Source organism: Mesoplodon bidens (genome assembly GCF_964165515.1).
Source record: "Mesoplodon bidens genome assembly, chromosome: 9".
Taxonomy (NCBI): domain Eukaryota; kingdom Metazoa; phylum Chordata; class Mammalia; order Artiodactyla; family Ziphiidae; genus Mesoplodon; species Mesoplodon bidens.
In genome coordinates, this window is record NC_138166.1 from 55,952,011 (window position 1) to 55,965,157 (window position 13,147).

Here is a 13,147-nt window from a genome sequence, read left to right on the forward strand (position 1 = left end):
GACGAGTAATAATGCTGCGTATTTTGAGGTATTATATTTTTCAACCATCTTGGTATGTCATTAAATCAAGCACATTAGAAAAATCATGATCTGTGACTTTGTTTTTAATTCTCAAGCCTTATGATCAGATAATTTACAAATCTGTGCTAATGATAGAGCTCCTCTACCGTAACCCTTCTGAGTTGGCAAAAGCATCATTACCAATCACACATCTACAGTAGTTCTACAGTTGTGTTTCTGAATACCTGTTTAAAAGACAATCCTGAATTATAACTTAATCTGACTTTGTAAAGAATTCACAAGCAAGTTTCCCAACCTATCATGTCACAGTGAATTTTAAAAGCATCTGATCTTAAAGATCATCTATAAAATGTGAGAAGTACTAAATATTCTTTATCTGATGCTATACATAAACCACACTAAAATGCCCTTCATTAAGTAAAATGCAATATTTTAGATGGAGAATTTTAATTAATTTGGCATATTTAGGACCAAAAAGATAAAGTGGACATTCTCAGTGTATCTTCAGCCCTTGCCTTAACAGGTGAATGAACACAACTTGAAACACAGGTGAATCTTGCTGGTCTATGAGACAGTGAAGGGAGCTTCTCAATATTTAAATATATTAATATAACCAGTTATAGAAATCTAAATATAAAACCAATCTCCTATAGGGTTTGAGAAGGCATTCACCATATCCCTGAAAAGTTTAACATTCCTTATTCAAGTTTAATCATCTCTTTAGAAGGGGAAAACAGGGATAGTACTTGCTGAACCAGAATTACTATCAAAATTCAAAAAGCTGACCATATTCATTTAGCCACAAGCCAATCTTATTTAAATCAGGACAGAAATATTACATCAGCTATTCATGGTCTGAATTCTAGTGTATGAGATCAATTTAAATATGGTACACATAAAAAGTCATGAGACATTTGTTTCATAATAAATAAGGCAGTGGCCAACTATTACTCATTAGTAGCTTTTTTGAGATAAGCTATCAAGTCTGCCCTTTCTCCCTTCTTCTTAATGCCAGCGAAGATCATTTTTGTTCCAGGGATGTATTTCTTGGGATTCTCCAAATACTCCATCAGCGTCTCCTCTCCCCAGGTGATGCCTAAACAAGGAGGGATGTATTGTTAAGTATGTCACACTCCTGAAAAAGTGTTTACCAAAGGTTACATTCATGCAATTTGTGCTTATGTTAGTTAACAATGGCCCCCCTCTTACCTTTGTTCTTGTTGGCATCTGTGTAAGTGAATCCGACAGCCTGACCTGTCTTTCGCCCAAACAGACCATGGAGATTTGGCCCAGTCTTGTGCTTGCCTCCCTTTTCCACAGTATGGCACTGGGCACACTTCTGAACAAAAATCTTCTTGCCCTTCTCAACATCACCCATTTTTAAATCTAAAAATGAAAGACTCAATTAATTTTTTCTCCAAGTAAAAAAAGTGTAAACCAATGATCAACTCTAGCCACTAACTCACTGCAAACTTATGACATTATATACCAGGTTGAATTTTGTTTTACTTAGTTCACTTGCAAAAGATTCTTTAACACAAAAAACACTATCTGGTAGAACTTCCTTAAAAACACGTCTCTGTGTGTGTGTCAACTAAAAACTGGCACTTGACATCTGCCTCTATGAGCATGAAGGCACAAGCCACCGCAGCTGCTGACCTTCAACACATCCTGAAAAGTTCAGGGTAGAGATCAGGAATGAGGCACTCTGTGGTCTGGGAAAAACTGGCAAAACAGGCCTTTAGATAAATAACCCCTGGTTGGGGAACCAAGATCCCACAAGCACATGCTGGGGCCGAGAAAAAAAAAAAAGAAATGCTGTCTCGCAGTCTCTGGTCCCCATTTTGCCCCAAATAGAACTTACAACTCTTACGCTGTGCATTTTTTTCCAGTTGACATAAGTGATGAAAGCAAATTAGGAACCTATTTCAAAAGATGACATCAAGGTCACAAAGTCACAAATCTGAATAAGCTGAACTATGAATATATTAAACCCAAACCACCAAAATTCCAACTTTTAAGGCGGTCTAATTATTCATACTACAATTTAAAGCCACCTCTCTCTGAAGATAAGGCAAAATACATTTTTACAAAAAGGGAGATAATGGTTGATTCAGCCTGCTCAGGTCCCTCTAAATTGCCTTGCTGTGGGTGGGAGGCCAGCAGCAGGCTTTTGAGGTCTCCCCGGGAATGCCCATTCTCCAGCTCTGGGATCCCCGGGGGAGACCACGAGGTCATCCATCCAAGCCAGTTTCAAGGAGACTGTGATGAAACCTACCTCTCCGAGGTGCCTGAGCAGGTTAAGGGGGGAAGCGACAGGTGGCCAAGAAAAGTAATGACTTATTGGAAGAGCAGCAGCTTCTGCTCTCTTGGAAAGAGGACGTGAAGCGCTGCGCACCGTCCCCCGACTCCCGCCCTCACTCCGGAGGAAATCTTGTCTATGATTGTCATAGCCCCGCAGTCCCGACAACGGAGGGCCCGCGTCTCGGAAGGAACCGCGAACAAGCCGCCTCCGAGCTTTCAGGACCTTGACCGAGACCACGCCACGACCTAGTTAGGGTCCCGCCCCACCTCACGCCGTAGCCCGCCGGGCCGGGCGCAGTCCGGGGCCCCCCACTCCCTGTCCCCCACCCGGCCCCCGCTCACGGGCCTCAGTCCACACGCGCACCCCCCACGCAGGCGCGCGCCCTCATGGCTCGGTTTCTCGCCCGCCGTGGCGTCCGCGCCCCGCGCCCACCGTTCTTTCTCCGTGTACGACTAAGCCGTTCCCGCTCCCAAGCCAAACGTCCCGCTTTCTAATCTCAAGGACACGCCGGTCCGCGTCTAAGTACGGGTGAAAGTGCAACCAAACTGGCTCCGCCCTCTGCCCTCCTGACGTGAGGCCCGGCGAACTGATACGTAGTGACGTCGCCGCGCCCCATTGGCTCGGGTCTCCGGGGCTGAGTTAGGACCCTGCGCGCGCGCATGCCGGCTAGTACTGTGAGGGGAACAGCGTGAATGCCCTTCCTCTCCCGGCCTTTTCCTCCCGGCAGTTACGACAGGCCATTAGAGGTACGACACCGGGGTTGTGCCGGGAGGGGCTGACATCACCTCGGGCCTTAGGGTGCATGCGCGTGCCGACGGGGAGGGTGGAGCGGAGTCGAGGGGTGGATCGAGGGCATTAGCCTGTAAGGTAACGGGTCTCCTGCTGGTTGATGTAATGCTGTTTGAGCCGCAAGTTTTGCCTGCTTAGAGGGAGACGGTCAACTTTGACAAACCTAGAGGTCTCCTGGCTATCATCCCTTCACCTGGCGACCTTTACCCAGACTCGGTCGTATCTCCGCGGCTGGCGCCAGCTGCACCCCAGAGAAATAACCCGAAACCAGGAGTTCAAGAGTTGGACACGAGCTCCTGACCTTGTGCTTGTTTTGCTTCCACCCTATGACTTTAAGTGATCTTCTTCCAAATCTCCCCTTGATGGAGCCTAGAAGACTGGGGCAGGTGCGGCAGCTGAGGCAGAGACTGGATTATAGCTCCGGTCCTTCAGCCGCCGGCTTCTTTTCTGCCAACACCTGCTTCTCGCGTTTGTGTGCAGAAAGAGCGAGGAGTGGGTGCGAACAGCCTCCAGGAAGAAACATTTTTACGTGGTTAGAGAATTCTTGGAAATCTAGAGAGAATTTGCATCCCAGCTAACCTAGGCGAAGGTCATATTCAATTAAACTAATGTGGTTGGCCTTTAGATAAATAACCCCTGATTGGGTAACTAATATTAGAAATTCTAATTCTAATATTAGAAATGCAGTTTTGATCACTACAACTTCCGGTAATCATACTTTTCCTCCAGAACTAGCTCCCCTTCCTGACATGCTCCGTTTTGTCAGTGGGAAATTTCTCGACTCCCTTCTCCCTCAAATTAAGCCCCCGAGTTCGAATGCATTTTCCTCCTTTCCCATATTCTGTCTAACGCTGCCGTATTCATTCAGTCAAGTGTTTACTGAATGCATATTATGTGCCAGGCACTGTCTAGAAACGTGGAGTAATCAGCGGGGACTTCTTCTCTGGTGGAGCTAACATTCTACCATCTTCCTCTCGCCTCCAGATTAAGCAATAGATACCAGGAGGTTAACCTAGATTGCCTCAGATCCCTTTTAAACCACAGTTCCTATAATTTTTGCTCCAGACCATTTATTTCCCCATATGACTAGATTATTTTTATTGTTTTCTAACTGTGTTCCGATTTCCCATTTCCCTCTCTCTAATCTCACACACTGCTGCCACAGAAGTGTGCTATAAAACAGAGCAGAAATCACAACTTGAATATTCAAGACATTTTGTGCCTTTTGGAGGGGACCAAGATTGTGTTTAAGTGTACTACTGAAGTAGGCTCATTTGGCTAGGTACCCAAGTTTTTGAAAGACCAAACTTAGCAACACTTTGCAAATTCAGCCTATACTTCTGAAGCCAAGTCCTTATCCCTTAAGGGATATCCCCATATCCCTTAAAAGAATACTTGGTCCTTAAATAGGTAATTGTCCTATTAAAATCTTCTGTGTTTGTGGTATCAGAAGTTACTAGTCTTTGTTCAATGGACTGATGGGGAGTAACAGCATAGTGCGGGTACTGCAGGTCATGTAGAAGTAGCAATAAATCAACTGGCTTAGTGAATTGACTGACATTTCAAGTTTATTCCTATGAGGGGGAGAATAGAAAACCAGAAGTTCTTAATACTTTTAACTAAGGAAATTGTGGATTAAGAGTCTTGTTATTGAAAGTAATGGGAAAATGAGGAGAAAGAGAACAAGAGCAAAAATGAACACTTGGTACATTCCTGTAGTAAAGCAGATACCATAAAATGTGTGCTTAATATCGTGTATTCAGGTTCTAAAGAGATTCATAGTGCTTACAGTGTATTCAAGATACCTGAGAGAATTAGTTGAGGAAAACAGTAATATTCTGCAAGTTGCTCTGTTTCGTATTCATATATCTGTTCTCTCCACCTCCATCTTTTCCTAGAGTAGTGGCTGGTAAGAGGTATAACCATTATAAAACAAATGCCTTAGATTTCTCCTTCCAGCAACACAATGGGTGACATATTTTTAAAAACCTTCGTGATGAAAAAAATCGAGTAAAATACCACCCCCTCAAATCAAAATATAATGAGGCTGCAAGAAAGTGAGGGAAATCTGGTTGGGGGCAGGGGTGGGGCAGGGAATAAGAACTGAAAACTGTGATAAGCATAAGCTGATTTCTAGAGCCACCTTATGGACGTTTGCTGAAGTGAAAGAGCCTTAGGCTTTAGGAGCAGCTCTGGAATAGAAGTAAAGCTTATACAAGGGAGGAGTGGGGGAGAGGGGAGGGGAAGGTTGGCTGAGACCCCTGCATAACGCTGGAACACTTGAATCTAAAGGATAAAATATAGTCTGCTTACTGGCAAAGGGAAGAACCAAGGTAGTCTTGTCTGGCTTGGCCTTAGGTACTGGGTGGGAGGAAAAAGTATCCCCTGATAATTCATAACCACAGGTCTGCCCTCATGCAGGTTTAGGGTTTGATTTTATTTTACCTGCATGGTCTGAGGAACCTCTAGCAGAAAAATGAGCAAAGTAGTTGTGTATGGGCAGTGTATTCTGGTGTCTGGCAAAAACAAACTCAAATTTCCAGAGGAATGTCTCAACCCAGGCCCCTTGAATTCCCACACTCTTAAGAAATGCCAAGCATGAGATGATGATGAGAAACAACAAAGAGAAAAATTACAGTCCATAGGTGTTGGAATTATTAGATATCGTTGGGGAAGTAAAAACCTTACCAACAAAGAGAGACCTCTTCACATCACTGTGGAAAGAAAGCAAACACATTTATTGTTGAATAAGCACATTATAAAATAGCTGTATATAGGTAATCCACAAGAAACTACCAAATCAGAATAAGACCTCACACAATTTATACAGCTAAGCTAATTATAATCCTTTTCTCTCATGCTATTTTTAGCTAGCATATAACATGAGGGTTTGGGATCAGTAGTACCCTATTTTCCATTTGGCAGCACGACTATCACTTATTATTTGGATTAATAGTAACTTGTTTTCCATAGGAGGATTTGACATCACAGTTTGTGGCCAGATCCTTCTTAGTTAAGTTTTTATTTTTTCACATTCCTTCACCCTAAGTTCACTTGGGATTTGTGGTAGCCATTTGTTTAATTAGTTGTCCTCATCTAAAAGAAAAATAAAACTTTTATTTTCCTGAGAAACAAATGGTTACACCTACATTAAGCTCCCAAGGTGAAGCTGTATCTGCCTAGGTGTTTACATTTCAAAACAGTTGAAGCCCAGGCCTTCAGAGAGACTTATTTATATTCCAAAAGGTTAGAGTGAGAATTTAGGCTCTTTAGAGTTTCCTAGGAAACACTCTTAGAAGGAGGGAGAGAGCAGAAATCGTTTCTTTGTCCTTTATAAACAGAAAAAATAATTTTTATTTATCTTTACAACGTATAGTATGAAATGACATTGAAAACATTTAGATAAACAGAAACTTGCAACAAACAAGGGACTATCAAAAATAATGTGGCAGATTTTAAAAAGAGCCAAAGATAATTTTGGTAAATTAAAGTTATAATCATTGAAATAAACTTAATATAGTATGATAAGCTTTATAGAAAATTCAAGGACAAGCAAATCTAAGCCTTAGCTACAACTAAAGGAAATGATAAACACAAATACATACTGTAATTCTGAGAGGGCAGGCCAGGGAATGGAATGAGGAGGAGCATATAGGTAGGTAGAGGTTTTTGATAATATTTGAGTGATTGGATTATAGATTAATTGGTTTTTAAAAAATATAAAATAAGTAAATATGGCCAGCCATCCCACATTTAAAAACTCAAAAGAATGGGCCACAAAGCACAGTTTAAAAACAATTTTAAAAAAGACACAAATGAAAGAAATAATGAACTGGAAGGTAGATATAAAGAAATTACTAAAGGTAATATAGAAAACAAATGGTAGACTATAGAAAAGAGAAATTAGAGAAGTTAAGACATAGGAAAGATAGAACAAGGAGGTCTATTTAGAGTTCCAGAACAATAAAATGGAGAAAATTGGGGAGACGCCTATGTTTGACAATATAGTGTCTGAGAATTTTCCAAAACTGATGTAAGACACGAGTCTCAGATTCAGGAAGCACATGAATGCAAGCAGGATAAACAAAATCAACATTAAGACACATATTGGTGGAACATCAGAACCCTCAAGACAAGGAGAAGTGTTTAAAATAATCAGGTATAGAGACTTCCCTGGGGGTCCAGTGGTTAAGACTCTGTGCTTCCACTGCAGGGGGCACAGGTTTGATCTCTGGTCAGGGAATTAAGATCCCACATGCGGTGTGGCCAAAAAAAAAAAAAAAAAAATCAGTTGTAAAATATTATCTACTTAAAAAATCGCAAATAGACGTATAACAGGTTTCTCAATAGCAACAATGAAAACCAGAAGTCAGTAGAGTAGCTGAATAGTAAAGTAAAGCAGTAGAGTAAAAAATAGAAGTCCTTAACATCTCAACTGATTGAAAAAATAGGTGTAAAGCCAGAATTATGTATCTAGCTAAACCTTTATTCAAGAATGAAGGCAAAAAATATTTACAGAAAAGCAAAGTGAGAGTTTATCACCAACAGTTTCTTACTAGAGAAACCTCTAAAGAATGTACTTCAAAAAAGGTAGAAAATTATCCCAAAGGAAGCCTGAAATTCAAGAAGGAAGGGTGAAAAAAGTAAATACGTGGGGTCTTCCCTGGTGGCGCAGTGGTTGAGAGTCCGCCTGCCGATGCAGGGGACACGGGTTCGTGCCCCGGTCCGGGAGGATCCCACATGCCGCGGAGTGGCTGGGCCCGTGAGCCATGACCGCTAAGCCTGTGCGTCCGGAGCCTGTGCTCCGCAATGGGAGGGGCCACAGCAGTGAGAGGCCCGCGTACCGCAAAAAAATAAATAAATAAAAATAAAATAAATACGTGGATAAATCTAATGAAAACATTAACTGTATAAAAAATAAAAATGTCTAATTTGGAAAGTAAAAGCCAAAGTAGTTAAAATATTCACTGTAACATTTAAGATGGGAGAGTATGATCAGAGTTTAGTTTTTTGTTTAAACAAGATGTTGGGGGTAGGAGTTTATTAATTAATTTATTTATTTTTGCTATGTTGGGTCTTCGTTTCTGTGGGAGGGCTTTCTCTAGTTGTGGCAAGCAGGGGCCATTCTTCATCACGGTGCGTGGGCCTCTCACTATTGCAGCCTCTCTTGTTGCGGAGCACAGGCTCCAGACACGCAGGCTCAGTAGTTGTGGCTCACGGGCCTACTTGCTCCACGGCATGTGGGATCCTCCCAGACCAGGGGTCGAACCCGTGTCCCCTGCATTAGCAGGCAGATTCTCAACCACTGCGCCACCAGGGAAGCCCCCAGAGTTTAGTTTTAAGTTCAATATATTGTTCTTGAAGTAGTCATGTTAAAACTTTAAGCATAACCACTAAATGGATAGGAATAGAGTGTATAACTTCTGAAACACTTAAAGGTAAAATGGAATTTAAAAATTTACCCAATCCTGAAGATGTTAGGGAAGCAGAAAAATAAACAGAATGTCAAAAGTTCTGCTTCCAGGAACAACAGAGTAGTTAATGCAGATGAACTCTTTGCTGAAGACAATTTGAAAAGCTGGGTGTTTTAGTTATCTACTGCATAACAAGTCACCCTAAAACTCAGCAGCTTAAAACACAAACATATTTATCATCTAACAGTTTCTGTGGGTCAGGAATCTGGAAGCAACTCAGCTGTGTTCCGATTCTGGCTCAGGGTCTCAGGAGTTTGTAGTCACAAACTGTTGGACAGAGAGCTCAAATAAGACTGGAGAATCCAATTCCAAGCTCATTTGTATGGTTGTCAGGCTTCAGTTCCTTGTTGGCTCTTGGCTGAAGGCCTCTGGATGGGACTGCTTACACTGTAGAAGCTTGCTTCCCCCAGACTGAGAGATAGAGAACCCAAGACAGAGGCCAGTCTTTTATAACCTTTTATAATCTTATGATATACCATCACTTCTACCATTGGTCACAGAGACTAACGCTGGTACAATGTAGGAGGGGCCTTCCCAAGTGTGTAAATACTATGATGCAGAGATCACTGGGCACACTAGGTGATAACAGCCACATGCTTATTTATCTATAGATATCTAGGTATCTACCTATATCTCTATAATATCAATTCAGCTCTTGCAGAGGTTATGGAACCTGGTACCTGGTAAACAACTCTTGCATTAGGTCAGCATTTCAAAGGGCTGCACCCTGGGTGTGAGGGTGAACTGGAAGGAAAACAGTTCATACAAGGTTTGTAGCCTGACTTCTTTTCTGGTTAGCCAAGGGAAACCTAAAATTTTGAATATGGAGTAAGGAATTCTGTTGCCTTCAGCCACCTGGCAAAACCAAATGAAAATTCTCTCTGGAAGAAGATAAAATCAGACTAGATCTCAAATTATTTCTACAATAAAGTTTTAAGATAAAGTGCTCAGCAAAGAAAGAAAGATAACTAGATACACAATATGAGTGAAAACCAGCAGAAGCAAGGAAGAGATCATAGGGACTCCAGATTTTGGAATTATCAGGCAGACTATAAAACATTTGTTTATTATGTTCTAGAGATAAAAGCCAGGCTTGAAAATTTTAGAAGGGAACTGGAAAGTATATTTTCAAAAAATATGACATAACAAATGTGAAAAAGAATCAAATAGAAATTTTGGAACTGATAGAAAACAGAAGAGAATACAAGATTAAAAAATAATACAAAAAAAGAAAAAAATTTAGGAGGATATGGTGATAATGTATAATGTACTTTTCATAGGGTCCCAGAAGGAGAGAAGAGAGAATGGGGTAGAAGCAATATTTGAAAGATATAAGTCCAGAGATTCAAGAAACCCTGTGTTTCCCAAATCTGTAAAAAACCAAAGACAAAGATAATAAAGCAAAATGAGAAAAACACATTCGAAGACCTTTTAGACAGTTAAGTTTTCTACAGCAACAATAGAAGCCAGAAGACAGTATATGGATAGCTTCAACGTACTGAAATAAAATAACTGTCAAGTTAAATTCTTTATCTGGCAAACATATCTCTTAAGAATGAAAGAAAAATAAAGACATTTCAAACAAAAACTGAGCTTGCTACCAGCATACCCACACTGAAGGAAATTCTGAAAGGTGTTCTTTAGACAAAAGGAGAATGATTCCAGATTGAGAGATCAGAGACGAAGTTAGACATTAACTCATTTTTTTAAAATACGTGATCGTATTGGCATTTTATTTATTTATTTATTTATTTATTTAAATTTATTTATTTATTTATTGGCTGCGTTGGGTCTTCGTTGCTGCGCGTGGGCTTTCTCTAGTGCAGGGAGCGGGGGCTACTCTTTGTTGCGGTGCACGGGTTTCTCATTGCAGTGGCTTCTCTTGTTTTGGAGCACAAGCTCTAAGTGCGTGGGCTTCAGTAGTTGTGGCATGCGGGCTCATTAGTTGTGGCTTGCAGGCTCTAGAGCGCAGGCTCAGTAGTTGTGATGCACGGGCTTAGTTGCTCCGTGGCATGTGGGATCTTCCTGGACCAGGGCTCGAACCCATGTCCCCTGTATTGGCAGGTGGATTCTTAACCACTGCACCACCAGGGAAGTCCCGAGATTAACTCATTATTGACCAAGGGATTTTTGCAGAAACTAATGCCCATGACCGGCGATTTTTATTTTGGCTGGCTAAAAATTAATTCTGTTATTTCACTATCACTTTGCAGGTTATTTACATTCAATAGTTACACCTGACACACCTGTAAAGTCTTCTAATTTTCATGAAATGTTGTCTTCAATCCACTCTTCTGTAGAAGCAAAGGAGCAATCTCCAGCACCGTGAGTTTCATTTTCACTTTCCACATCAGAACCAATCACTAAGGTTTTTTGTCTTTTTCTTGGCCTAATATTCACATTGTCAGAATCAGAACTATATTCCGAAGAACTATCATCTTCTGAGACATTAGTATATATGTTGCTGAGACAATCAGAGAAAGTATCTGCATAAAATTCACTGAAAAATTCTTCACTCAAAATTTTGTGATGCGTCATTTTTGAAAAATTTACTTTTATAATATACACAAGGTTGGAACAAAAACCTAATGGAGCAAAATGTGAATGATAACGACAATCACAAGTTGTATAATGAACCCTTGATAAATGTTAAGCTCTAACAACTTTGCATGGTGATGTTAATTGTGTCACTCTCTAAAAATGTATTAATATGTCTCCAGTCAATCATGTGTTTAAGAGCAATAAAATAGGTAAATATGTGGTTGAATCCAAATGAACACTGGTCAAATAGTAATGTCCTTTGTAGTTGAAATATATACATGACAGCAATAGCATATATGTCAATAGAAAAGTAAATAAAATTGAAATATTCTAAGATCCTTGCATTATCCAGGAAGAGGTTATATTTTCTTTCTTTCTTTATTTCTTTTTTTTTTTTTTTTGGCCATGCAGCTTGTGGGATCTCTGTTCCCTGACCAGGGATCAAAGCCGGGCCCCTGGCAATGAGAGTGATGAGTCCTAACCACTGGACTGCCAGGGAATTCCCTATTTTCGAGGGAAACTAATAAGGTAATATATCATATTAAAATAGTATATTTTCAAAGCAATGGGAAAAACAAAATGGTGTTTAATTTTTTAAAAAAATACAAGAAAAAAGAGAAAAACAACTTAAACAGGCAGAAAAAAAAACACCACATTGTAAGATGGTAGAGTAAAACCCAATTAGATCAGTTGTTATATTAAATGAAGTTAATTCTGTAGTTTTTTGTTGTTGTTGTTTTGTTTTGTTTTGCTTTTTTAAAAAAATCTTGGCCAGGCCACACAGCTTGCAGGATCTCAGTTCTCTGACCAGGGATTGAACCCGGGCCATGGCAGTGAAAGCGCCAAATCCTAACCACTAGACCACCAGGGAACTCCCTAAATTCTGTAGTTTTATTTTTTTTAAAGCATTTATTTATTTATTTATTTATTTATTTATTTATTTACGGCTGCATTGGGTCTTTGTTGATGCTCACAGGCCTTCTCTAGTTGTGTTGGGTGGGGGCTACTCTTTGTTGCAGTGCGCAGGCTTCTCATTGTGGTGGCTTCTCTTGTGGAGCACGGGCTCTAGGTGCACAGGCTTCAGTAGTTGTGGCACGGGGGCTCAGTATTTGTGGCTCACGGGCTCCAGAGTGCAGGCTTGGTAGTTGTGGCACACAGGTTTAGTTGCTCCGCGGCATGTGGGATCTTCCCAGACCAGGGGTCGAACCCGTGTCCCCTGCATTGGCAGGTGGATTCTTAACAACTGTGCCACCAGGGAAGCCCTCACAAATTTATTTTTTAACCTTATAATTTATTGAGCTGTAATTCACATTCCATACAATTTAAATTGTTTAATTTCAGTGATTTTTAATATAGTCAGAGATATGAGTAATCACCACAACAGTCAGTTTCAGAACATTTTTATCACATCAAGGAGAAAAACCCATATATTTAATTATTACTCCTCTGCCCCTCTATCCCCCCATTCATATCACCCCAATCCCCCAGCCCTAAGCAACCATTAATCTATTTTCTGTCTCTATAGCTTACTAAATCCTGGATTTTTGTATCAGTGGAATCATGTAGTATGTGATCTTTTGTGGCTTCTTTCACTTAGTATAATGTTTTTAAGGTTCCTTCATGTGGTAGCATATATTAGAACTTCATTCCTTTTTATGGCCAAATATTCCATTGTACTGATATACCACAATTTGTTTATCCATTCATCCATTAAATGATACCTGGGTTGTTTCCAATTGGGACTATTACAAATAAAGCTACTGTGAATATTCATGTACAGGTTTTGGTGTGAACATAGTCTTCATTTCTTTGGAATAAATGTCCATCAGTACAATTTATGGATCATATGGAAGTTGCATGTTTAGTTTTTAGGAAATTGGCAAACTATTTTCCAGCACTTGCTAGCAATGTTTGAATGATTCAGTTTCTCCATATCCTCACCAGCCCTTGGTGTTTTCACTATTTATTTTCGCCATTCTGATAGATGTGTCATGATATCTCATCGTGGTTTTAATTT

General features: G+C 40.4%; 1 protein-coding gene and 1 long non-coding RNA gene across 7 annotated transcripts in view; one reads left to right on the forward strand and one right to left on the reverse strand.

Moving 5' to 3' along the window:
- Window positions 1-708: 708 nt before the first annotated feature.
- On the reverse strand, window positions 709-2,894 carry CYCS (cytochrome c, somatic). 5 transcript variants are annotated; one of them, XM_081243720.1, is made up of 3 exons: window positions 2,759-2,894; window positions 1,231-1,407; window positions 709-1,117 (listed from the first exon to the last, which is right to left on the reverse strand). In XM_081243720.1, exons 2-3 carry the CDS (start codon window positions 1,397-1,399, stop codon window positions 969-971), a joined length of 318 nt encoding a protein of 105 aa, XP_081099846.1. In that variant the 5' UTR covers window positions 1,400-1,407; window positions 2,759-2,894; the 3' UTR covers window positions 709-968. The 5 variants fall into 5 exon arrangements, with proteins under 5 accessions (XP_081099846.1, XP_081099850.1, XP_081099849.1 ...); XM_081243724.1 differs by lacking the exon at window positions 2,759-2,894 and adding an exon at window positions 2,672-2,730; XM_081243723.1 differs by lacking the exon at window positions 2,759-2,894 and adding an exon at window positions 2,668-2,691.
- Window positions 2,895-3,004: 110 nt separating this feature from the next.
- The window catches only part of LOC308622495, an 81,737-nt gene continuing 71,594 nt past the window's right edge, over window positions 3,005-13,147 (forward strand). The window contains exons 1-3 of one of the 2 annotated variants that reach the window (XR_014016646.1): window positions 3,005-3,072; window positions 10,803-10,914; window positions 11,542-11,658. This is a non-coding gene — a long non-coding RNA (uncharacterized lncRNA). The remainder of the gene's footprint in view (window positions 3,073-10,802; window positions 10,915-11,541; window positions 11,659-13,147) is intronic. The other variant, XR_014016647.1, reaches the window with a different exon arrangement.

What these genes read in the sequence shown, in the direction of transcription:
- CYCS (XM_081243720.1), bottom strand. Translation starts at nt 1,399, where the DNA reads ATGGGTGATGTTGAGAAGGGCAAGAAGATTTTTGTTCAGAAGTGTGCC. An exon ending in AGATGCCAACAAGAACAAAG is followed by an intron (nt 1,118 to 1,230) that starts GTAAGAGGGGGG and finishes CTCCTTGTTTAG; the next exon opens with GCATCACCTGGGGAGAGGAG.